This window comes from Halichoeres trimaculatus, unplaced genomic scaffold (genome assembly GCF_033239565.1).
Source record: "Halichoeres trimaculatus isolate MK-OKI-2021-1 unplaced genomic scaffold, fHalTri1.1 fHalTri1_scaffold_3, whole genome shotgun sequence".
Taxonomy (NCBI): domain Eukaryota; kingdom Metazoa; phylum Chordata; class Actinopteri; order Labriformes; family Labridae; genus Halichoeres; species Halichoeres trimaculatus.
The window spans coordinates 12,585,458-12,609,845 of record NW_027437181.1 but is presented as its reverse complement, the minus strand read 5'-3'; the positions used below and the strand labels follow the sequence as shown (position 1 = coordinate 12,609,845).

General features: G+C 39.5%; 3 protein-coding genes across 4 annotated transcripts; 1 reads left to right on the top strand and 2 right to left on the bottom strand.

Moving 5' to 3' along the window:
* Window positions 1-185: 185 nt before the first annotated feature.
* LOC141788252 (phosphorylase b kinase regulatory subunit alpha, liver isoform) lies at window positions 186-14,484 on the bottom strand. 2 transcript variants are annotated; one of them, XM_074667139.1, is made up of 32 exons: window positions 14,178-14,484; window positions 13,942-14,031; window positions 12,360-12,518; window positions 11,758-11,805; window positions 10,818-10,986; window positions 10,488-10,570; window positions 10,104-10,184; window positions 9,909-10,007; window positions 9,674-9,820; window positions 9,534-9,587; window positions 9,287-9,409; window positions 9,091-9,186; window positions 8,101-8,208; window positions 7,916-7,994; window positions 7,438-7,572; window positions 7,252-7,361; window positions 6,980-7,124; window positions 6,794-6,872; window positions 6,537-6,679; window positions 6,282-6,452; window positions 5,650-5,759; window positions 5,431-5,567; window positions 5,133-5,295; window positions 4,187-4,266; window positions 4,010-4,088; window positions 3,730-3,859; window positions 3,536-3,637; window positions 3,102-3,220; window positions 2,912-2,935; window positions 756-989; window positions 452-652; window positions 186-359 (listed from the first exon to the last, which is right to left on the bottom strand). In XM_074667139.1, the coding sequence occupies exons 2-32, from the start codon at window positions 14,017-14,019 to the stop codon at window positions 186-188; spliced, it is 3,660 nt and encodes a 1,219-aa protein (XP_074523240.1). In that variant the 5' UTR covers window positions 14,020-14,031; window positions 14,178-14,484. The 2 variants fall into 2 exon arrangements, with proteins under 2 accessions (XP_074523240.1, XP_074523239.1); XM_074667138.1 differs by lacking the exon at window positions 2,912-2,935 and adding an exon at window positions 2,526-2,579.
* Window positions 14,485-15,430: 946 nt separating this feature from the next.
* Window positions 15,431-19,851, top strand: LOC141788254 (AP-1 complex subunit sigma-2-like). Its single transcript, XM_074667141.1, has 5 exons — window positions 15,431-15,600; window positions 16,078-16,256; window positions 17,167-17,275; window positions 17,414-17,551; window positions 18,155-19,851. The coding sequence occupies exons 2-5, from the start codon at window positions 16,078-16,080 to the stop codon at window positions 18,200-18,202; spliced, it is 474 nt and encodes a 157-aa protein (XP_074523242.1). The 5' UTR covers window positions 15,431-15,600; the 3' UTR covers window positions 18,203-19,851.
* A 35-nt stretch (window positions 19,852-19,886) lies between these two features.
* zrsr2 (zinc finger (CCCH type), RNA-binding motif and serine/arginine rich 2) lies at window positions 19,887-24,192 on the bottom strand. Its single transcript, XM_074667136.1, has 11 exons — window positions 23,897-24,192; window positions 23,540-23,619; window positions 23,353-23,443; window positions 23,144-23,252; window positions 22,911-22,997; window positions 22,444-22,482; window positions 21,799-21,929; window positions 21,485-21,698; window positions 21,233-21,288; window positions 21,025-21,134; window positions 19,887-20,910 (listed from the first exon to the last, which is right to left on the bottom strand). The coding sequence occupies exons 1-11, from the start codon at window positions 23,938-23,940 to the stop codon at window positions 20,024-20,026; spliced, it is 1,848 nt and encodes a 615-aa protein (XP_074523237.1). The 5' UTR covers window positions 23,941-24,192; the 3' UTR covers window positions 19,887-20,023.
* Window positions 24,193-24,388: the final 196 nt, after the last annotated feature.

Sequence of the window (24,388 nt, the reverse complement as noted above, 5' to 3'; positions counted from 1 at the left end):
AACAAGCCCAGACTTCCAAAGGAACAATAGTGAAAGGCCCATAAAGTGGTTTGTTATCAGCTGCCATGGCTATGATGTTGTTAATGGAAGTACAGAATTTCTTGAGGAGTTATTGTTTACAGGCTGTAAATGGAAAGTTTTGCTGCCTCTCCCTTACACTTTGACTGCGTCTCTTTGAGATCTTTTTACTGCATCAGACAGCTTGAACTTGGCAGAAAGTCATGAACATAAGTGGCCACTGCCTTAGACAGATAGGTCATGGTACCGTAGCTGCCACTAGGGGCGCTATCATAGAAGAAGTTGCAGATTCCTGTGGCTGGGTCTTTTTCCAGGAAGTAATCACTGGCCATGTGGGATTTCTGAGGAAGAAGAGGTGGAAAATGAGAGTTTGGTGAAATGTAAGAGATGGATGTACCCTTAAGTAAAAATGTAATCGTCTTGGTGGCTCTACCTGGTCATTGAGGAACATATCATTGGCTAGATGCAGGATGCGGTCCACATAGATAATCCCACCAATGTTGTCCACATCCACGTCAGCCACGAGACCGAGAACCATGATTGTCTCCACAAGCAGCTGCCGGTACTCTGGTTGGGGAACGTGGTTCAGAACGGACTCCACCTGCACCGCAAACTTGATCTCTCCTTCTGTCATCTGCACAGAAAACACAAAATGAAACAAACAGACACATACAGACTCACACAAAGACATACAGGAAGTCACATCAGCAGCTGCTGAGAAATCTTTAAAATGCCACCTCTCTTGTGGTGGAGGAGGGAAGCACATATCCATCGATGGACAGGCCGTGGCACTTCTGCAGGATCTTCCAGACCTTCTGGTAAAAGCCCACTGGAACCCTGTTGATGGCTCCGTCCAGCCTGCGTCTCCTCAGCCACTGGCCCTGCCTCTCCTCCCAGTGCAGCTGTCCATCACTTGGACCAGTACTTACTGGGGACAGGATCCCACTGGGAGTGGAGGGGCTGCTGCAACGCTGTGGAGCAGAAGATACTGTTTAAACACATTTAGGGGAACACCTGTGTGGCTTTCAACCTTATCTCCATGTACACTACATTTTAATACTATGATCTTTCATGTGTAGTCTTGGTATTTTAAAATCAACCTCTGTGTCACCAGAGATGTCCATTATTTGTTGTAATTCATCAATTTTACAGTTTTCTCTTAAACCAAGGAAGGCTTCATCTGATTTAAGACTGCTGAGATGAGCAGAGGCTTCATTTGAGAAACAGAGTGACAGGATATACAGGGTTTGGATACCAAAAAATGACATGTGAACAAGGTTGAAACATCTTCATCTTTCTTTTGCTTAAAAGTCAAGAATAACACTTTCACGTAGCTCATGCAACCATCCATGCACAATGGTATTATTATTAATCACACTTAATTCATGACTCTTTATTAGATATGGTAAAGGACAAAGATGTTGCATGGAAATGCTAATTTATTTTACTCCCAAGTGTTTTGTGTTTCACGTCAGCCTGACCTGATACTTCCATGACTTTGAGGCTGTCTTGTTAGGACACTTTGCATGCTTGGATTTAAGTGGCAGTGTGAAAGTGTGTCCCATACTCCAACAGGATTGATTTCCACTTTGTCTGAACTTTCTGTAAAACCACTGCTGGTGTCAGCCTAAATATATATTTCACAATGAATCATGTTTGTATCTTTATTCCCCATGTTTTTACCAGGAATATTCCCATTAAGGTACAAAATCTATTTTACAATGGAGTACTAGCCAAGACAGCAGCACAAGTTGATCGGATACTCGTATGCTTCACTACTTGTATCTTGACATGCAAATATGTTAATTAGTAGAGTTTTGAGTATTTTATTATGGCCACTCTTTAGCTAATTTGTTAGCAGGGAAGCATTTCAGTGATATAAAACTATGCCTGCAGGATTTGATTTAAATTACTGACGTGGCCTCTTAAATTAAAATCCCCAACAGAGTGCCAAATAATACCAGCACAATTAATATAAGAAGCCTAAGTCACTAATTAGCCTACAAATGGTGAACATCTTATGGCAGTCTTTAACCTTTGGACTTCAGTTTTTTTGTGGAAAAAAAGCTACACATAATAGTTCAAACTGGGAGGACAACAATCCTTAGCAAGACTATTGGTAGACTTGGCTGTCCTTCTGGAAAAACATACAATAAAATGGGTTTATAATATGCATTAGGATAACAGAGAGAACATGTGTTAGTCTCCATGACAATTGTGATTATTTCTGTAGCATGGAATCAGTCAGTCTGGTTTTACATCATTCAGATTAAACTTTTTGGTGGGATAGATTTGGTTTCAAGACATTTGTTGAATATATAACAAAAACTCCAGCTTTGTCCTTTAATTTTCTTGGACACAGGGAATCTGAGGTTACACAGAAAGGCATATGTCTGGATGAAAATGCCAGGGATGACTTTGCTGACAAACCATCTGCTACAGCAGTCGGAAAGAGAGACGATAGATACATTTTGAATATTAAAAGCTGATGAGGTGAAATGGTTTACCGTGGATCGAGGAGAGGTGACGGTACTATTCAGGGAAACACCACCACTGACGATCTACACATGGAAATGAATGACAGATGACACAACAGTTTGAGATGAGTTTCTTAATACTGCAGTCACAGAGTGGGATGTTTCATCTGTAAATGCAGTATGAATATTTGGATATAATATGAGAGACCTCAGGGCAAATGTCCATGTTCAAATGCTATCATGATACAAGACCTGATAATGGACAATAAGAGTCTACCAGCTATGGAGGACATTTTGCTCATGAAATGACAAGCCAGCGACTAGACTGAACCAGTTTATGAAAATGATTTAGCCGTAAGATTGATTTGATGGACATTAGAAAAGTCACATGCTCAATATTATGAAACTCAACCCACGCTGAGAGGCCGAGAGCCATCCAGCTGTAACAAAAGCAAGAACACCATTATCATCAAAATACACTCACTGGATTGGTCAAATATTGAACAGACACCAGTAAGGAGGGAAGGACAGGTAAAGAAACACACATAAAGCCCACACCTCTACATACATATTAAGATACACCCATGTTATGCTGGACTTACTCACCTGTTTAATCTCGCTCTTCAGCTTGTGAATCCCTGAGCGTTCAGTCTTCGTTGCTCCTGTGTGTCCCAGTTCATGGATGGAGATGGCAGGACTGGTTGCCGTTGACTGAAGTGGGCGCACTGATGGACATGGACAGAAAGCGCATCGAATCAGTAAGTCTCAAAAACTCTGAAATTAGTTTATAAAGAGACACACTGGTGACTCTCTGGGACACCTCTTTGAGCTAAATGCTAATGTCTCAGCATGCTAACACAACCAGTATTTGCTGATTTGCACTGACAACAAAATGCAATGGCTGATGAGAGTAACAACTATAATCACACAAGTTTTGCAGCAGTTGTGTAAAATGAATTTGACACCCAAAACTTAAGGTGGAGTAAATTAAACTATAAATGTGGTGTGAAGACGAGGAAAAATTGTTTTTGAGAACTCACTGCTTCTTTCCACCCCAAACTCTTTTCCGCTGAGGATGTGATGCAGCAGGCTTTTCATACCAAAAGGACTCAGACTCATCAAACTCTCAGAAGCCTCCTCCCCTGAAAAAATCCCAGTTTTCATTCTTACAGTTTGAAGCAGTTTGTGTACATCCACAGCTGTATGTAATTTGTATCATTTTCGTCCCCCCTACCAGAGCAGTGCAGGCTGCGAGCCAACTCAGTGGCCATCACTTGCATAATGAGTCCAATCCTGAGGCGCAGCATGTCTCCAAACAGTGCCGGCTGGGAGCGTATGTACATGGCTAAATAGACCATGATCTCCTAAACAAAAAGCACACACACACACACACACACACACACACACACACACACACACACACACACACACACACACACACACACACACACACACATTCAGCCAACAGCTTCAGGGGGGTAAGTTTGAAGTGTACCACAGTCTGTAAACTTTACCTGAGTGAGAACAGCTACACTGATGTCCTGACCACTGGCTTCATAGATGAGGCTGTTCAACTCCTCAGGAGGAAGTGGACTAAAGGGAAAAAGAGGAGAAGATTTATCATTTATTTTTATTATAATCCCATAACCTCATCATCGTCTCCAGTTTTTGTTACAATAACTGAGACTCACACTGTGATCACTCTTTCTCTTGGCTCAGGAGGAAGACCCACAGTCAGCTGCTTGTGATGGGAGATCAGATCCGTGCAGGCCTGAGGAATACACAATTACATTCTAGTAATCCCATCCTGTTTTTACTGTTCTCTTTGCCTTCTCCTGTGTTGCTCGAAGTAATAATGAGCCACGATTCAGCCTGTTATTCAGTCATTACTTAGCTTTACACGTCGATTACTACTCCCACCAAGGAGGTTATGTTTTTGGGAGAGTTTGTCTGTTTGTCTGTGAACAACATAACTCAAAAAGTAACTAACGGATCTTGATGAAGTTTTCGGGAAATTTTCAAAATAGGATAAGAAAGAAGTGATTAAGTTTTGGTGGCGGTCCGGATCCAGTATTTTTTTAAAGGATTCTTTATCATTATGAGATAGGGCCAGTTTCGTCCAGTGCACCGATCACAATTTTCTGGCCGATCACCAATCTTTAAAAAGCCTGACCTGCCGTAACCAATTTGGGCCGGTACCGATTCTTATTTTTTATAACTGACAACATATACCTTCAATGTTCCAATCCTCTATTGAAAATCATTGAACAATACCCGTGAAATAATAAAATAAAGTAATAACTTAAACAATCAATGAAATGACTTGAGTTTTAGGTCTCAGAGCAAAAAAGCAACAAAGGCTGGCTGTCAGACCTCACCAGAGGTATATAAGATCAGTTTGGTTGGATGGATGTAAGGATGGGCCAATTGATCTGTGCATGTCTACTCCTTTTTTATTTTAACATACCTACTTTCTAGTTGTTGATACAGTTAGATAATGATTATTTGTAACATAAGGGATGTTTCCAGAGGTCAGTTGTTTAAGAGCAGAAACAAGTCTTATGGTTTCGACAGAGAACCTCAAACAGCTACATTGTTGTTTGCTGGGATTAAAAATGACTTGAATGTGATACTGACCTCAGCTAGGACCTCGACTCTCTTGCGCAGTATTCCAGAGATGTATCTGATCAGCCCCCACTCTTTGCAGGCTCCAGCTTGTACATACAGCTCCTCTAGCAGGCAGCGCACACTGACCCCGCCCTGCCCTGGACCTGACAGCTCTACCACCCAATCAGCTCCTCTGGACATCAGAAGACCACAAAGTCAGGTTATCACTTACATTAAGCTTCACGTGTGTGTGTGTGTGTGTGTGTGTGTGTGTGTGTGTGTGTGTGTGTGTGTGTGTGTGTGTGTGTGTGTGTCTCCATAGTCGTACTTCATTATGTAAAGGATGTAGAGTATGTCAGCCTGGTCCTGCAGAGTTGGACACTCCTTCAGTTGCCTCACCAGTGTCGCAAAGTCTGTGTTGCCCTGAGAGTCTCGAGGCAGGTGCAGATCGGTGGTGCTGTGGGGCTTGTGAGAGATGACAGTGTGAGGAAAATACACCACAGATTAAGAGACCAGGCTGCTGGTTGGAAAGATCTGAAGTGCCTACCTTCTGCTGCTTTACATTTGAGCTGGGCTGATAATTAGGAACCTCAAGCAGGTTGAGAGATCTGCGGTGTTTGCTCTTTACAGGAGTGACGGGTAGATACATGGAGGACTCTAGAAAACAAAATTAAACAAAAAAATTAAATATAAAACAAAACAGTTTTTTTCAAATGAGACCTAACTACGTGGTTTACTGAGAATGTCATTATTTTTACTTCCCAACATAATTCCTAAATTTCCCAGTTCATCTTGTGACAACCACAAAATAATAAACTTTGATTTTGATGGTTTATGATCCACCTAGACATGGACAGATAACAAAAGCTCAGTTGAGAGCAAACTGTCCTGTCGCTTTATAAAAATCTTTTGCATAAAATTGATCCCCCAGGCTTCAAAATTCTCTAATGTGCTATAAACTGGCACATCCAAGCTTTAGAATCAGATTTATAAAGAAAAACAAGATTCAACTTGACCTCTCATCCTCATATATATATTTTCCTACTCTATAACCCAACCTGAGCCACACCCCTATCACTGTAATCCCTCATCTTAACATTTGCCTGTGAAGTCCTCAGTATTGATTGTAGCATTGAGAGAAGTGGAAACAGACTCAAGTCTACAGTTTTAATAACTCACTGGGTATGTTCAGGCCCTGGACCTGGGCCATAAAAGACAGGATGTCTCTGGTAGTGTGTTCAGCACTAAACACGTGGTGCTGCCCCCTCTGGATGGGAGGAAGATGGCACTTGATATTGGTACTGTGCAGAAGCTGGGTGAGGTACTGGTCAAACATGTCTTTTGAGCCCTCTGCAGTCAAACAAATAAACTCCATTATTAACAGGTAATTAAACACTTGCAACCAAAACAAACAGGCTTTTCACTTTTAAATACCTGGGGGCCCAAATTTGCTATATTCATCTCCATAATCCTCATCCTCATCCTCCAGGAGACTGTCATCATTCTCTTCATCCAAGAAGCTGAGGCTAGTGTGGAAAGAAGTGGTCTGGAAACTGGAGAGGTCCGACATCTGAACCCTGCAGTTACATCATACAAAATATCCACACATGCCAGAGAAAGAGCAGTTTCACTAAAGTCTTTCTAACGCTCATGACCACAGTAATAAAATAATGCCAGAGGAGAAAACAGACCTCGCTCCTCCAAAATATCCATCTTGTAGCTTCCTTAGGGTTGAGAGAATACACGAATCGATAGCATCTCCATCTTCATCTACATGAACAGAATAGAGAAAAGCTGTTAGGTTCCTTTTAAAAATGTTTTCATGCAAACTTCAAACACAGGCTTGACTATATGTTTTGGCTAAAGAGTGGATTTACTCAGCATGCTCCGGGTGATTGGAAAAGTAAGTGTGGGCCGTCCGGTCATCCTCCAGCAGGAGGAGAGATAGGCCAGCTCTGTTCGTAACATCTCAACAATCATCTGGTTGTCCAAAGCCAGGTAGAAATGATGCTGATCCAGAAACTGGACAGAAATTGTTGAGAAGGAGACAGGAAGAAAAGGAAAAAAGAGGGCAGAAATAGTAAGTAGAATCCATAATTACTGTCTTTCATTTTACCTGCTTAACTTCATGATGAGAATTTAGTTTTACCTGTGGGATGAATACATAAGTGCGCTTTCTGATCCCATAGAACTTTGAAGTCCCGAGAACCCCGATGTGTCTGTACGGCCTCCCGCTTAAATTCAATTTCTTACAGTTACCTGTGATAATGACATGTTAGTTCAGTTTTCATACACCCATTAACACACAGAAGAGAAGTGAGGAGTCCTTGTTCACCCAGCTTGACGTAGACATGGCTCAGAATGCGGGCAGGCATGACCCTTATTGGCAGAACTTCTGACACAGTCTGGACCATGATCCCATGATCGCTTAACAATTCCTGAATCTCCTCCGTCTCTGCCAGAACACAAACTTACACACACATAGAAGAAAATGTACTTTAAAACACGACCTCTGAGAGGAAAACAGAAGAAAAACTTCATCTGACATGTTACATCTAAACCTTTGACTAACTTGGTATATCTACTTTTTGATGGAAGACTTCAAAATGACTTTTTTTCCTTGAAGTAGTAAAGGTGTTATCACTGATCACTAAAAAGTTTTAACAGTAAATGTCCATCACAGCCTCCTATTAGTCTTACTACGGAATGAATTAGAAAGTAAACAGCAACTTTTGTAAGGTTTTAATCTCTTAACACTTTTATACCAACTTGAGGGTTTAAATTTTTCCTCAAATTAATGACTCCTCACCAACCTTGTACGACAACATCTGGCTTGAAGTGTGTGGAGAATCTTCTGTTGAGGGGATCAATTTCCCCTGGTGCTAAAAAACCCTTTCACAGGAAAAAAAGAAACATGTGGAGGGTGAGAAATCACAGTGAGAAAAAAGATGGCAGTGGTTTTACTATATGTTGATTTTGTTTTTTAAAAAGGGACTACCTCAGCCAGCAGACTGCTCAATATGTAGAGCGACTGTCCCCACATGTGTGGCAGCTGTCCCATGGCCACTCTGTCCACTGAATGAGGATTTCTGTACTCTTCTTCCACCTGGAAAAGGCAAAACATGTTCTCAGTCCTGAGTACCTGTACTAATCACATAAACAGCAGTCTACATGTTGACCTGTGTTTGATGATCCAGACTTTACTGCCACTTTCAACAACATTGATGGATAAGCAAAAAAGGGACTACCTTGCAGGTCTAATAAAGGGGTTTTTACAGGTAATATACCACAACTAATCCTTTACAAGAGCCAGAACTTAAAAGCCCTTACCAAAAGAAAGGGTACAGAAAAAAGATATCAGACAAGACGAGTAGATTAAAAAACATAAAATAAGTCTACAGCCATGCTAGCAAATCTATAAGCCTTAAAAGGCTTATGCCTTGGGCTTTCTCAAAGTGGTATTTAACAACAAGAAGTGAAATCTTTTTAATGAAAAAAAAATGTTTTTTTCAGATTTATTATGAGTCACATTTTTAAAAAGTTCAGACAAAAATATTGTTCAAGATATAAAACAACAAAGTTAAGCTTGAGTTTCCAGTAAAGAAAATAAATCAGCAAGTAGGGTACGAAAATGTACTCATTAAGTTTCTTGTATGAAGACATTATTCTTATTTCAAGAAACGTGGCAAGTTTTTTTTCTTTATAGGCAGATTTTTTCACTCTTTACAAGCAATTGAGGCATTGATTCTGACTTTTAATATCTCAAATTAAGAAATTCTTCACAGAAACTTACACTGATGTCAAGTAAAAAAGTATCTGACATTTAAGGTTGACCTTTCCATGGTGATGGCTTTCTGTTAAACATGGCTGACAACAAAAGCAATGATACAATCTCATATCTTTTAGGCTTCAAGAGACTGGTACAGCTGGTAGGACAAGAAGAAACAAAAGTTATTATTTTCATTCTTTTCTTTTGAAGGTGTGCTACCTTGTCATGTGGAACAGCATAAAGTTCAGGCAAAAGTTTGATGCCATTCTTCCCTCTGATCATAACACCTTCCAGCGCCTCACGGTATTCCTGCACCTGAGGAAAGGACACAGGAATTTGTCAGAAAATACATCTGACAACAAGATGACAACAGGACTGTGCAGTAAAGACCGTATGAAATGTCTGATTCTATTACCTGCACTTGGTCTTCAGAGAAGATACCATCCAGGATGAAAAAAGTCCAGAACACAGGCCACTCACACTCAATATTCTCAAACAGCTTGAGCTCTGCAGGATCGTAGTGCAGCCGAGAGGGATCCTAAAGAGACAACCATCAGACATGACAGAAGAACATTACACAATAATCTCATCAGCTAGAGCAATAAAACAATGTAAATGCCAGCACATTGTATTCTATGTTAAATTTTGAAGGATTTTTCTACCTCTTTAGGACAGCGATATCCATCCCTGATGAAGCGACAGCAGCCATAGCGACCCTGAAATGACATTGGAAGAAAAATTTAATTTGCACAAATATATTTGCAAAGAAAGTGAGAAGCATTCCAGGGTGCACAGACTCTACCTGTAGTTTGCTTATGATTTCAGACTTTGTAATGGCCACCAGGTCTGCATCCTCCACAGCAAAAGCAGGAAAGGAAATGACAGACAGAAGACCGGCGTCTATTTCCTTCGAGGTTGACGCTCTTGGCAGCATGGAGCACAGGATGGACTGTAGGGAAAGAAAACACGGACATGCTGAGAGGAGGAAGAGCGAGCACAGAGAGTGCTGAGGTTGATATAGGTAATACCAGCAGCACCTGACAATGTTCCACTTCATCAGGGAGAACATGGATGACAGACTTTGGCCCTCCGTGGGCACCAAAAAGATCCAGCTCATCAATGGCCTCCAGGGCTGCCTGTGACCATATCAACATACGTCATGCTCTGACACATTTGAACCAAATTTGTTTTTAGCAAAAAAATAAAATAAATAGGATGTGTGGCTCCTGTACCTTAGCAATTCCAACAGAACTGCCATTGAGCTCGGGAATGCCCTGGTTGGTCTTGTCACCACGCTCCCACATCCCATAATCCTACAGGGGAAAAAGACACAATTTTATTTATTACCAAATCTGCCAGTCTCTGACCTTTCTTTATTTTTTCCTTCTCTGTTTCAGCAAAGAACTATTTCAGACATGCTTCAACCCCAGAGATGAATTTTAGTTTCACTTTAGTCTTAGTCCTTTTCAGAATTTAAAGGCTCCACTGTTTTTTGTTTTTCAAGGTAAATTTGCATGCTGCCATATGTAAGTGGAATGAACTTTTTAATGGCCAGATACAATGAAAATAAACCTTTAGATCTCAATCCTTCAAACCTCTAAAAAAGTGTCACTCACCGCCACTTTGTATGCAGCCTCTATGTAGAAGACCAGGTTCTGGATAAATGCCACCTCATCCAAGTTAGAGATGATACGAAGCCCTGTGGGATGTTATTAAAAACTGAAGGAGCCGGCATGAAACTAAAAATGTAACTAAGCGGCTTGCATATAGCCTTTCATGACATTATCTTTGTGGTTCTATGAAAATGTTAAAGATTTTGTTTTTCATTCATTCTGGTCTTCTTATTACCCAAGCTGCTATTAAATGTAAAACAGAAAAAAAAATCCTGAGTTAGTATAATGAGCATGCACTCAAAGAAAAAGCTACAAACTTTAACACTTCCTCACCAGAAGCTGTCATTTGTGCCAACATCAGCAGGTAAATGGATGTCGCGTCCACCTGGAGGTGACCCCACTGGTCGTCTCCAACAACAGTGGCACATGTTGGAGTATCATATTTGGCATGTAGGCAATCCTTTGTACTCTGGGTGTGCTTGAACTTCTCTACCTTGTCCACCTGGAGATAAACAAACATGCAAATAAGCAAAATACAGTCAAAGTACATCAGAGGACAGAAACAGACAGTTACATATACAGCATCTTAAAGTCAAAGGCCAATGAATGTCCTCAATTTTCTTTGTTGATTTCATGAAAAATTTCAGTACAGCTCTTCAAAATTGTCCTCTTTGTTTCCCAGAAACTTTTTAAAGGGGAAAAAACACAATAAGACACATCTCAAACCATGTTTTACCATAAACAGTCAAGCTCTATAGCCCAGCTTTTTACAGGGCGGGATGCAGGCACAGTAAATAGAAATTTTGTTATTCATATCCTAGCAGAGAAGATTAGAACATCATCAAGTCTCTGTCTCCTCAACATCCCAGGAGTTATTTCTTATAGGCTTATGATGTTTATATTGCGGCAGTAGAGGTTCAATCCTCCCTGGGCACTCAGGATTTCAACACTGCTGGGAAAGTGCTTTCTCTGCTGCACTCCTAGTCATGTAAGGTGAGAGCAATAAACAACACACTGTTACTAAGGGAAGGCTTCACTATCACTTCCATTTCACGTTGCTCACACACTTTTGTTTTCTTAACCCATTACCTACTATGTCCCCTGACTTTTACATGCCTTTGCAAACTATAAACAGAAACCTACACAAGCAGTCTGCTTACATCTCAAAATACCCTAATACACATATTAAGGTCCCCAATAACAATGTTATGAATATTAGATTTATAACAGATGCAGACGTGTTACACTGTTCGGGAAAACAGTTGAGTCTCACCTGTCTCATCATGCACTGTAGAAGTCCTTTCATCAGTTTCACCACACTCTGACAGAAAAAAATGGAGGATCATTACAAACTGCAGACACGCCTCTTGTTTTCCATATGTAGTGTCACCATTCAAGTGTAATTCATTGTGCTGGACACTGAATGCATGCCAGCTAAATGTCCTCCAGTCTGTAAATCAGTGACATAAACCTGTATCAAATGTGTGAATCATTAAGATCTACTAAATATTAACATAATCAAAGTTACAAAAGCCCAAAGAAATGTGTGCAATGGACCCATACTTATCTCTGTTACTATACAAGCGAGCTATAAATAGTTTGGATCTGTATTAAAGCAAGTTTGGCAAAAACAAATTCTGTAAACCTTTTTAAGTTATTAATCACCCTGCTATCTGTCATTCAAGACTGTTTTTCTAAATTAAAACGATACTGTATATTAACTTGGGTATATATTTGTGTGAACTGATGGAATAAAACTGTGATGCAGTACACATCAAAGGCTACTTCCTCTTTAATATCCAACCCCCATAAAGTCAAAGGCAAAACAAACAGTCACTGGTGTACATATTAACTGTCTGTCTGTCACAAACACACCTGCTCCAGTTCGTAGGCCTTGGCCTTGTCTTCATCGCGGTCTGCGTTCTTGCGGTAGGCCATGCCCAGCCCCCATACCGCCAGGACACTGTACACATTATCTCTGACCCAGGCGTCCTTCTTTAGGGCACTGGCAGGCAGAAGTCCTGTCACTGGGTTCTGAAAGGAAAAAAAAACACCGGGGCTTTGTTTATATAGATACTGCGACAATAGTTCTTAACTATCTGCTGTTATTGGCACAAGTAAAGGTCTGACGCTGTCTAAAATCCTTCACAGCAAATAAAGGTCACCTTTAGCTGCTAAATTTTGTTGCAGCATGCCATGAGTTTAGACCCCTGCTTTCCTAACCCTTTCCCATTAATACTGGAATTTGATCAGTTTGTTTCAATATTTAATGGATGAATTATTTTGTCAACAAACTGCAACAAAACGTAGGGAGAGTACTCTAAGAGGCTATCGTGCTACTCTGTAAAACTCTACCTGGACCTTTAGATAATGGCTCTTATGGCAAGATGCTATAAATCACCGAGTCAGACACCCGACCTGTGGCAGCAGTTATAGGTATTGAAAATATCTGTAAGAGTAGTTTTCTTTTACAGGCCATAAAAGAGCATCAGTTTAAATGTCAGCTATTCCCCAACAAGTTCAAAACTCCTTACAGTACATCTAAGTGTAAAAAAAGTATCAGGTCTCAATCAGTGACGGTTCATTTTATTTTTAGTTGGGTTGGTGTATTTATAATATTAATTAAGATGGTTAAAGCTGCCTTGCCCTTCTCTGAAAACCAAACGTACACCCTTGCACGTATGGGCTTTATAAGAATGTTGGCACAGGTTTCCATCATCTGTCAACTCTCTGGGTCACAACTTTAAACTTAGACAGCTGTTGACTGTGCCTCAATGTGAATTCAAGTGTTTGTAGATAGGGGCATAGTCTGCCCGTCCTTTGCCTTTTCCACAGACTGAACTTTGCTCACACCCTGTTTATTCCTATAAGGCTCAGTCTGGTTGAACCTGAAGCTGTGCAGGCGAGTAAACATTAGCATGTATTACACACACAAAATACAAAACAGCAAATGAAGATACCAGTTCACAAGACTTCTATCACATTTGGATGATCTTATCATTTCTAAAACGTGAGTTTATTTGTCTATTTTTTATTTTAAATTCTTTTTTAAAAAGTTTAGTAAATACAGTTTACTACGCTGTGTTTAATTTAACTTCTTGATTAGAAAAAGAAAACAGTCTTTAACTTACTTGGACTACAGCTATATAAAAAACAAGTTTCTCAAGAGGTCAATCTTTTTCTTAGCCCCCAAAAGCGGTAACTGAAAGTAAGATTTTTATTTGACAAATTGCTTATGTAAAGTAGTCGACATTGCCATACCTTTATTAATTTTAAAAGCTTCTACTCTGTAAATGCATCAATATAAATGATTGAATGATTGAGTGACCTAATTCACATCATTCTAAAAGGGCTACACAGCAAAACATGTATTTGCACAAGAGTCACATATTGGCACTTTACCGTGCAGTGGTCTCTACTGTATCCTGCTGTGTTTGTCCGTGGACTGTAGACTCACCTGATGCCTCAGGATTGTCTCTTGGACCAGCCTGGCATAACCATCCAGCCTCACTCCCGAATTACTGCGGCTCCTCATCCTCTCCGATTACTGCACACACACACAACAAACAACAAGTTATGTCAGTATAGGTACACAAACTGAACGCTTAATAGTCCCCCTGTCTCTCCACCTCAAACTATGACTACACGCCAGATGAAACGACGAAACTATGCTACATCTTTCGGGTAACTTACGTCTCAGTGATCCATCCTTGAAGTCCTGCAGCACGGTTCCGATCTGTCAGCTTCTTCAGAGGCTGCAGCTCTGCTAAGGCTGGGGCTAGCCGTATAGCATCCAGCTGTTTTTGACGACAGAAAACGTTCCGTGTAATACAAAGTGTGGATTGGCAGAGACACAACAGGATGATCCGGCAAAATTGTGAGAGGCGGAGAGTCAAGCTCCACAGGTGACAATTCCTTCCCGGGGAACGACTAGCGTGAGGGTAACCCTAACCTCTTCCGCAACTACATATTCATCCTGGGGGAAGAAGGAGGAACACAATATAGTATTGTAGTTTTATTATTGGGCGACAGGGAGCGCCAAACGACCTGAATTACCCTCAGTGTTCAAGGATACAAGTTCCGATTTCAGCATTTTTATAGTAGGCCACTTTGTGCATAACGTATATTGTATGGAAAGTCAGAAGCTTTTGCAGATGTAGATTAACAGGCATAAAAAAGTACGTATCAGTAGATTGGTAAAGTGCTGCCAAGTGCTGCCAAGTGCTGCCAAGTGCTTGACAAGTAGCTGTTTTTAGATTAAAAGGAATTAACCCTGGCATGTTGGTGAAATATATATATATATATATATATATATATATATATATATATATATATATATATATATATATATATATATATATATACTAAAAATGAAATGCATGTAAAGGATTACTGTTGTTAAAGTTGGATTTCTTAAAGGTCTTTTTTTTGTATTATTTTTAAAGTTAAACAAATGTGTATTTTCATGCAAGATATAAAGGTGATGAGACGAGATTGTTATAAACCTTAACATGCCTAAGTTTGCCTAGTACTTCATAGTGCTCTGATACAATAACAAATACATCATAAGCTGCCAGTCGCAATGAGGAATAAATATGTAGTATAAAAATCGCAATGAGCAACAATGATAAAAAATAAAAAAATAAAAAAACGCCCTTTGAAGGACATTTTCCATGTCATTTTATTAATGTGTTTCGCCAATTTGCACTGATAGAGGGGTTAAAATGTGTTACTCTGTGGGATACACTGCTATTCGTTGACTGATTTTTTAAAGTGCCGATTAAATAGAAAGAAATATGGGAAACAGAAACAGAAGTAAAGAGGTAAAGTTTTGGGGACAGGAAGCTAGAGCTGCACGCTTGGATTTACGTCACGAATAACGGAATCGTACAGCCAATTAAATCCCTTGACTGTAGCCTTTTGAACCAATCACAATTCTTCTTTCTTTAACGTTGCCTTACCAGCAAACACCATCCAGCTACTTTAGCATCGGGCCAGCTAAGGAGCTAGCCCTCAGACTCAGAAACATCAGTTTACTATCCTGGTTTGTGTGTTTTTCTTGAATTTACTGAAGTCATCAGCCTTTAAAGGGACTCAATCGACAACCAGGTCGAAGGTAAGGAGTCTTGTTTACTTCTAGTGTCTGATGTAGCTAGCTAAGCGTCGCGGGAGGGGGCGCAAATGACACTAGACGTGTTGTTGATGTTAATGTGTGGTTATTTAGCAAGTGTAGCTAAGATATGATAATAAGAGTTGCTTCAGCACCATAAAAACATCAAATTAACCCTTTTATGATACATGTAAGCTGATTTCTTGGCTGTTTTATCATCGAGAAAATGCAAGAGTTTGCCATTAGGGCGTTTTCTTACTTGTTATTCCGCCAGATGTTGGAACTGAACAAAGTGTTAAATGATGACTAAAAATATTCATCAAATATTTCTCTGATTGCTGATGTCTGACTGGCACCTCACCATTCCCGTCATCTTTATTATATTTTAATTGATAGTCTTTTTTTCCATCAATCTATTTAAAGTTTGTAAATTAATGTCCCTTTCTATCAAAGCACTTATTACTTTTTAACTCCCTGTTGAAGATGCAGTTCATGCTGCTGTTCAGCCGGCAGGGAAAGCTGCGGCTACAGAAATGGTATGTGCCTCTGTCTGACAAAGAGAGGAAGAAGATCTCCAGAGACCTGGTCCAGACAATACTGGCCAGGAAGCCCAAGATGTGCAGCTTTTTGGAGTGGAGGGACCTTAAGATTGTGTACAAGAGGTAAATGAAAAAAAGAAGTATAAATAGGATGTGAAATCCTGACATTAACTCACATTGTTCCCCCCAGGTTCCACAGATTTCCGGTGTCACAGTTCACTTTTTTAGACATTATCCAAAATGTTTAGCTTGTGATCTGAATGAGGCTTTCAACTGTACAATTGTTCACTCTAATAATGTCCTCAGTTGTTGATGGTTGAGTAGTTATTCTGTCTCTTGATAATTTGAAGGTGAAAATGCACAGAGAGTTTATCTTTTTATGAAGAGTGTAGCAGACAAAATATACTTCACAAGGGACTGAGATTTCTGCGCTTTCTATCTGTACTAGTGTTTAGTTTGATAATAATTTTAATTTATTTGGACTTGGTCTAATCAGACTTGGTTGGTATCCGTTTAATTTATTACATTAGTAGTGGTTTCTTGTTTTGGCTGGTTAAGAAGAGGAATAATTTAGTAAATATTTTCTCGAGCACTGAGGTTTCTGGCATTTAGCTGTCACCTTCTGGTGTGTTATGAAAGCCAGAAACACCACCTCTCTAACAACACTTAGCAAAAAATGGAGGACTATAATAGAAATGTTTCAGAGTGGCTGTTTTTTTTCCTGAACACATGACTGCTGAGTCACAGAAATGCTTTACAATTCATCTTGTTTCGGGTATCACAAACAACAAAGTAATAATCAAAGACAAATAAAAAGACCACCTGGTGTCTTTGTTACAGGGTTTATTAGTTGTGGTTGTAAATACTGTTTGCTTCTTTTTTTCTCATTTTTTGGGTATCTTTTATTGAAAATTATTGATACCGAGAAATGCCAAAATGTTACAGACATGATTACATTGATCTGGCCCGGATATTTAAACACATTAAACCTTATTCATTTGTGATCCATGTTTATTTTCTGTCTTTGCCACAGATATGCAAGTCTGTATTTCTGCTGTGCAGTAGAGGACCAGGACAATGAGTTGATCACTCTTGAGATCATCCACAGATACGTGGAGCTGCTGGACAAATATTTTGGCAGTGTGAGTCTCAGAAATTTCAATTCAAGCAACACATTGGTTGATGATGTCCTAGGGAAATAACTCAAGTGAGTGTTGGAAAATATTAAAATCTCCTCTTATCTGCTGCTGTTTTTTTGTGTGTGCATTGTGGCCTTACAGGTGTGTGAGCTGGATATAATCTTCAACTTTGAGAAGGCTTACTTTATCCTCGATGAGTTTCTGCTCGGTGGAGAGGCGCAGGAGACGTCCAAGAAGAATGTGCTGAAGGCCATCGAGCAGGCTGACCTGCTGCAGGAGGTAAAAGTGATGCACCTAGCCTAGAATAATCCAATAACTGATTTATTTTTGAAGCAGATGCACTGTATGTTTTTGGTGGAATAAGTATTCGTGTAGATTCGATAGGCTTTTAGTGTAAAACTACTTTCACTTAACATCTCCTGTATTATACATGATAAAAGAGAAGATTTAAGATGTCTGTTCATTGCTGCCCTCTTGAAGCTTGGTGCTTCATGCTTGCTGTGTTCACATTTCTCTCCCTCCTTTTTAATGCTCTACCAAAGCAGGGGACGTCCTGAATGTTTTCTCTTCTCTCCTGCTGTATTCACTGGCAGTGAACAGAATCAGGACTTGTTGATGTATTTTTAGTAAGGCATGCAGTCCCATTGTTATTACTGTCTGGCTGACTGTGCACGATTGTTCAAAGTCAAAGTCCCTGAAGGGGCTTCTGGGTGTGACTTTACTGGCTTTGTTTACAACAGACATTTCATATCTTGCAATTATGGAGCATGTTATTTGATTATACATTTCTGGGTGTAGGTGTCTTTGTGCTGTAATCTGTGTGATAGATGATCAAATGGAAAATAAAAGATTTCCTTTGTTTTGTTTTTTGTTCACCTGCAGGAGGCCGAGGCACCACGGAGCGTTTTAGAAGAAATTGGCCTCACATAAATCATCTTGCTGCTGCTGCATCACAGCTTTTTCTCCCACATGATCACCTTGAAAAGTCCACATCTCTATCCTGTCTTCTCCGGATTGTTTCAGTGTTGTATGTATAAAATCACCCCTTGTGTACTGTATTTCTCTGTACTGTACTATCCCATCATGTGCTTTGAATGTGGTGCCAACTGTGGTTTTGATGTGTTCCCTTCAAACAAGCTCCCTTACTGTATTCTGCATTATTATAAAAAAATACCACTCCCTTCACATCTTTAAAATCCTCAAAGAAAAATGTAGCAAAGACATGAAAACTCTAGTTTCATATTTAGGTCATCCATCGTTACAGTTTGCTGAGTTGTGTTGTGCCATTCAGGTTATACGACTTTCTGAGGTGCTGTTTCTGCTGCGGTTGGTACCTCGTATATTTCACAACAGAGCATTGGATTTTGAATTTGATGAATAATAAAATAGTCATCTTTTAGAATCAAAAGTTGTGGCTCTTCTGATGCTATTTCCAGAATCCTTTAAAACTCTTTCACATTTATCTGGATTATTAAAAAAGTAATCTGCTTGGATGTAACAGAGGTATTCAACACATCTCCAAAGATGACCCTTTTTTTCTAATCCGTGCAGGAAAAAATGAGGGGGGAAAAAATAGTAGCACAGTGTAAAGGTTCCAGTTTGGTTTTAAACAAATTTAGCAAGTACCCATGTCATTTGGGTCCTTGGCATCATCTTTGCATGAAGAAAGTAACAGAGCTTCTAAAACAAGCTTGCCTCAGACACTCTGACACCTACAATTACTTGTACACCAAGTAATCACACCACCAATCACTGAAGTTAAAAATATCCATTATCTGAATTGATGATTATGCTATGTATCTTTGTTCATGTTCTTGTTTGGTGTCTCACCTCTGGATTTTAACCCTCTTTTTATATCCTTCTTCAGACTAGTTGAGCTGTTTCAGTGTAATCGATATTACGTTTGGTAAAATTGTCTGTTGACTGGTTTTGTTTACAAAAAATAATGGCCTACAAAGATACATCCAATGTCAGTCTCTCCTTTAGTCTCAGATCAAGATGGGATAGACATGAAAAAAGCTGTATTTTAGGTATTATGATACTTTGGCTAACTGTTAAAGATTGGCATGACCAAAGAACACTGTGTTTTACCTTCTCAATGGTGTCTATGGAAGGCTAACATGACAGAAAAGGGATTTAGTGATGCAGGAAGTCTTAAAAAGTGTTTGTTGGATTATTGGCCACAGTTTACCAGTATTGTAAGTATTGTAATGAGTTATTTCGATCCAATCAAAGACAGGTTTATATTGAGTGTCCTTACAGAGCAGGAGCAGAGGAAGAAAAACTGCATATATCAGGGTTATCGTCATTCATATTCATCACTGTTGGCTTGTTCACGTGTTAGTATGAAGCAGGAAAACAGGCCAACAAGTAATGATCACTCATTCCGAACTGTATGGCAGTCATATTTTTTATCTGCATAATGAAACAGTATTTTTGTTTAATTCATGATCAAACAAGTTTATCTTTTATTTGTGCTAAAGGAAATCACTTTTTGTATTTTAACACTGCCAACACATTTGCCAACATCTTTTTGTTATATCTGAAAGTTATTAACAATAAATGTTATAAAAAAAGAACACCAAGTTGATTTGTTTGTTTTTATTGAGCAACAAAACCTAAATGTCTTTCCAGTGTTTCATTTTTGAAGCAACAAAAATGATTTCAAGAAGTACAATATGAACATATGTACAGAGCCAAATTTCCTTGACTATGCCTGTTTCTCTCTTCTCATAGTTATGATGGGGAGAGTCAAATTAACTGCTCTCCTGCGGGTCCACTTTGTGGTTCTGTGTCAAGCTCCTCACCTTCCGGACGGATCTTTTTCTCACTGTCCACATGAGAACTTTTTTCATCCTGGTCTTTTGTTTTAAGAGACAGCTCTGTATCATTTGCCTCCTGACTTGGATTCACTGCACCCCCCTCTGTCTCTGTCTCTTTTTCTGACTCTCCAGACGAACTTGTCCCTTCAGGCACATGATTCTTCTTTTTGCTTTTTTTCTTACTCTTTTTTTTGCTCTTTTTGGACTTTTTGTGGCGGCTGCGGCTTGTGATTGGATCATCTTTGCTGATTTCTTTATCTTTATTGTGTTTCTTGGGGCTCCTATCTCTACTCGGCTTTGTTCTTTCCCTCTCAGTGCTTGAGCTTCTTGACCTTTCCTTTGTTTTTCTCTGAGCGTCTGAATCTCTTTCCTTACTGTCTCTTTCATGGCTTCTTTTCCTCTTCTTGTTATCCCCGTCTTTTTCTCTGCCCCTGTGCCTGTCTCTGCTTCTACTCCTCGTTCTCTCTCTGCTTCTGTCCCGGCTCCAATCATTTCTTCTCTCGCTGTGCCTGGATCTGGACAACCATTTGTCCTCCCTGGTCCTTCTCTCTCGGCTTCTCTCTCTGCTCCTGCTTCTTCGCCTGGTGCTGTCTCGTCTGCTTTGGGATCTCTCCGATCTTGATGGGCTTCTGCTGTTGGGATGTTGCCTCCACGATCGCTCTGATTGCCACCCGTCCCTGCGGCTCCCTCTTACGCTGCGGTCTGGAGACAAATGCAGGTCCCTGTCGGCCTCCCAGAATTCCTTGCCAGGGTTTCGGAATACATGTAAGAAGTTACAGTGTTTTCCTTTTGGGCACTTCTGTCTGTCAAACAATCCTGACGCAAATAAAAAAGGCAAATCAGCATGTGAATACAAACAATATAGAGTTCTCATGTAAAACCTTTTTTTATTCAGCTGCAGCTCTCAAACAACAGTGAGTGGACACTCACCACAAATAGCATTCTTCCACCGTGTCACAGGACAAATCTCACAATGAAGCTGCCGGCCTGCATACCACCTCCCATTAAACTTGATCAAAGCTTCTTTACATTGCCCCTCTCTTAACAGGCAACACAGAGATGAGAGAACAAAAAGTTTAGCCACAATAACAAAAAAGCTGCACTTCATGGATTTAGGAAAGGTAGAGATGATACTTACGTGTCAAACTGAACATAAACATTTCCCCTCAGGTGTGGTTCATAGTTGCAGCTGACCTAAAACAAAACAAAACAAAACAAAACAAAACAAACAAAAAAAAAAACACAAAATTGAGCAGTATTCTGCTAGCAATAAAAGTGAGTTATTTCTATTGGGCATCTGATTCTGAAAAATAAAAAAGCCAAGAAAACTGGCCATCATTTTTATACCCAAGTGAATGTCAGTGCTCTGACAGTTCTGATCTCATCATACCTTAAATTGCAACACCTTTCCGATATTCTTTAACTCTGGAAGGACATCATGGTAGAACTCAAGAAAAGACTCTTGCAGCTCTTCCTCGCTGTGTTCCAACCAGGCATCAGTGTCATAGTCATCACGACGAGACTCTTCCATGCCAAAAGTTCTGAACATGCCGCGAATCATCAGAGTTGGACTCGATGTTGGATAAGTATGCTTCCGAGAACACCTGGTCTCCCATGGACAAAAAAGAAAGAGATACAATGCAGTCATCTATCTCCTCAGTAGCCACAAAAATATTAAGTTAGGTCAAGAGAAAAAAGTAGTACCTGTCTCCAAAACGACAGGCTCCAGTTTTGAGGAAGAAAGGACAGTTGGCTACGTCGCGCTCTGTGCCAAAGTTCTCAGAGCTTACTGTCACAGGAGCCTCCGGATTCATCCATGGTCCTCCGTTTTCTAACTAGAATTTTAAAATATGAGCAAATATTGATGTGAATAATGAATAGTTTGACTTTAACATCAAATGATGCGTTGCCTTAATTAGTGTAGACAGGATTCAATTCATCAATAGGTTACACAGCTGTATGGGTAACTAAAAGAAAGTCAAACACTGGTAGTGATTTTTCATGTCAAATAAAAATAAAAGAAATGCCTTTTGTTAGATGGTGGGGTGTGTCAAATAAGTACTGCTCAGGAAATGCAACTGTTTCAAAACAAAAAAATGAGTATTTTTAACTGGAAATACACCAGGTTTAACTAAAATCAAACATTGAGTGACTGTCACTGAAATGTATCTCTGCTCAATTAAGACACTTCATTGACAATTGAATACAAAATTCATTAAACGGGTTTCCTGTGAAATTAAGAAAGTTAAACTAATGCTTCTACAATAAACCTGTCAATAAAACAAAATGACAACTATAGATTCAAACAGTAGGCTACATAAAATACTGACATTTTGGGGAAATTTTTACCTGATTTTCAGCTTCATCCAACATTTTCTGAACAGCCTCCTACAAATGGTGTAAAGACATGGCTGGTGAAAAGAAGTTGAGGTCAACATACAGCAGCATATCTGTTACTGTGTGTTAAGACCACATTGACAAACACTGATGCTTCATAAAATATCCACACTTTCAGAGAAAAAAGTTCACAGATTGCTTCCACATTATTCAAAAGATACATCCTTGCTGTGACAGTTGAGAGGTTTTTCACTTTGTGTGCATCTTAGTTAAGGAGTTGGTTGGTTGTTTGTGCCACTCAGTCAAGGAATTTTTCACGTGACGTTAGAAAACATTCAGAGAACACTCAGCTAGAGAGGAGCCTTTATCAGTATAATTATCTGAATCTCCCGTTTTATATTAATCATATATGAATCTTAAATATCAAATGAAAGAGGATATATTTCTTTCTGTTTTTATCTTCCTGGTGCACGTTTCACCTCTCTTCCTCGCCTCTCCCTTTGTTTCTGTTCTCTTTCTTCTTGTTCTCTTTTCTGCTGGGCCTCCCATTCTTCTTTTATCATTCGCTGTGAGAACAAGAGACATAAAGAAGAGGATATTAAGAATTCTGTTGGTCAAACTCTTCAGCTGAGGTGTGCCTACTACTCTAATTATGCAAAAAGCCAGCCAGCCTTGTGATGGTAGTGCTCTCTGGATTGTTCTTTTGACTTACTTCTTCCTCTTCTTTTCTCTTCCGTGCAGCTTCTTCCCTCTCCCACCTCAGCCTGAATTCCTCCTGGGCAATCCTCTCCCTTTCCAACCATTCTTCATGAAGCTGTAGTCTTAGAAAACACATCAGACATAAAACAAACAAAAATAAAATTATTTATTTTTTATAAAATCAAGATTTCTGCAGGACAGATGAATAATAAAGGATACTACCTTTCCTTCTCTGCAATTTCATTCTTCTCTTCATCTTCTTCATTTAGGTCCTGTTCCTCCCCAGGTCCATTGCCAGCTTCATTGTTTAAACCTTTAAAAAGAAAATGTGGTTGTTGAAGTGTGTGGGAAAAAAAACCCTAATCAAAAGTGAGAACGCCATACTTTAATATGACAGTAGGTACTTTACCACATTCTCTGGCTTGGGCGAGTGCTTGGCGTTTCCGTTTCCTTCTTTCTTTCCTCTGGGCAGCCTTGCGTTGCCTCTGGCTAAAATAATGAGATGGTATCAGACACAACCAAATTCCTCAGAGAATACAGTGTTTGGTGACTGTTCTTCGTGAGAGTGCAGACAATAAAAGTGTGGTTTAAGAAGTTATCAAAAAGACGAAATTAAAAAAGAAAAAGTGCTACTTTCTTAAGTCATCCTTTGACCCTCAACAACACAATGCGAGCACTATAAACTCAGCACTTTGTTTCCAGTGTGTTATTGTGAGTTCACAATGTCATAACCTGCCAATTCTACCCAATAACTCAAGACACAAACCTCAAAACAGGAGCAGAAATCAGAGGTGTTGATGCTGCCATCATAGCTAATAAGGAACAGAAGCTAGAGGAGCGTAAGCACCCCAGCAGAAAAAAAAGCCGTAGGAAATTATCTTCCTCTGCATTTAGTACAAATGTATATATATTTATATCTCTAAATCGAGTTACTAAAGGAGTTGTATCCGAAGCGCATTGTGTGCATTAGTGAACTGCTAATACTAAATAATTTCCATCCGTTGTAAATGTGAGCTAGCTTCATGCGGAGTTGTTTGGTAGTTGCACCGGAAAAGGCGGGGCGATTACACAACGCTTCCGGTTCATACTATTTTATTTTATTCCTTCTTTATTTATTGATTGTCGTTTTGCCAACTTTTTCCTAAACAATTACAAAGACATTAAATACAACAAAACAAAAGTAAATTTTTGTGTAACAAATTGTAATTTCCGTAATCAAATACATCTGATTTAACAGTTTTATGTCGCATCTATTTTG

Bases quoted from the DNA above. Each gene is read 5' to 3' on its own strand.
- LOC141788252 (XM_074667138.1), bottom strand. From the start codon at position 14,019: ATGAGGAGCCGCAGTAATTCGGGAGTGAGGCTGGATGGTTATGCCAGG. The intron at 10,571-10,817 runs GTGAGGAAGTGT...AACATCCCACAG, and splicing joins GGCACAAATGACAGCTTCTG to GGCTTCGTATCATCTCTAAC. The intron at 5,568-5,649 runs GTAGGCACTTCA...ATCTCTCACAAG, and splicing joins CAAATGTAAAGCAGCAGAAG to CCCCACAGCACCACCGATCT.
- LOC141788254 (XM_074667141.1), top strand. From the start codon at position 16,078: ATGCAGTTCATGCTGCTGTTCAGCCGGCAGGGAAAGCTGCGGCTACAG. The intron at 16,257-17,166 runs GTAAATGAAAAA...TCTTTGCCACAG, and splicing joins CTTAAGATTGTGTACAAGAG to ATATGCAAGTCTGTATTTCT. The intron at 17,552-18,154 runs GTAAAAGTGATG...GTTCACCTGCAG, and splicing joins AGGCTGACCTGCTGCAGGAG to GAGGCCGAGGCACCACGGAG.
- zrsr2 (XM_074667136.1), bottom strand. From the start codon at position 23,940: ATGATGGCAGCATCAACACCTCTGATTTCTGCTCCTGTTTTGAG. The intron at 21,699-21,798 runs GTACTACTTTTT...ATGGGAGACCAG, and splicing joins GCCTGTCGTTTTGGAGACAG to GTGTTCTCGGAAGCATACTT. The intron at 21,135-21,232 runs GTAAGTATCATC...TTGCCTGTTAAG, and splicing joins GTTTATGTTCAGTTTGACAC to AGAGGGGCAATGTAAAGAAG.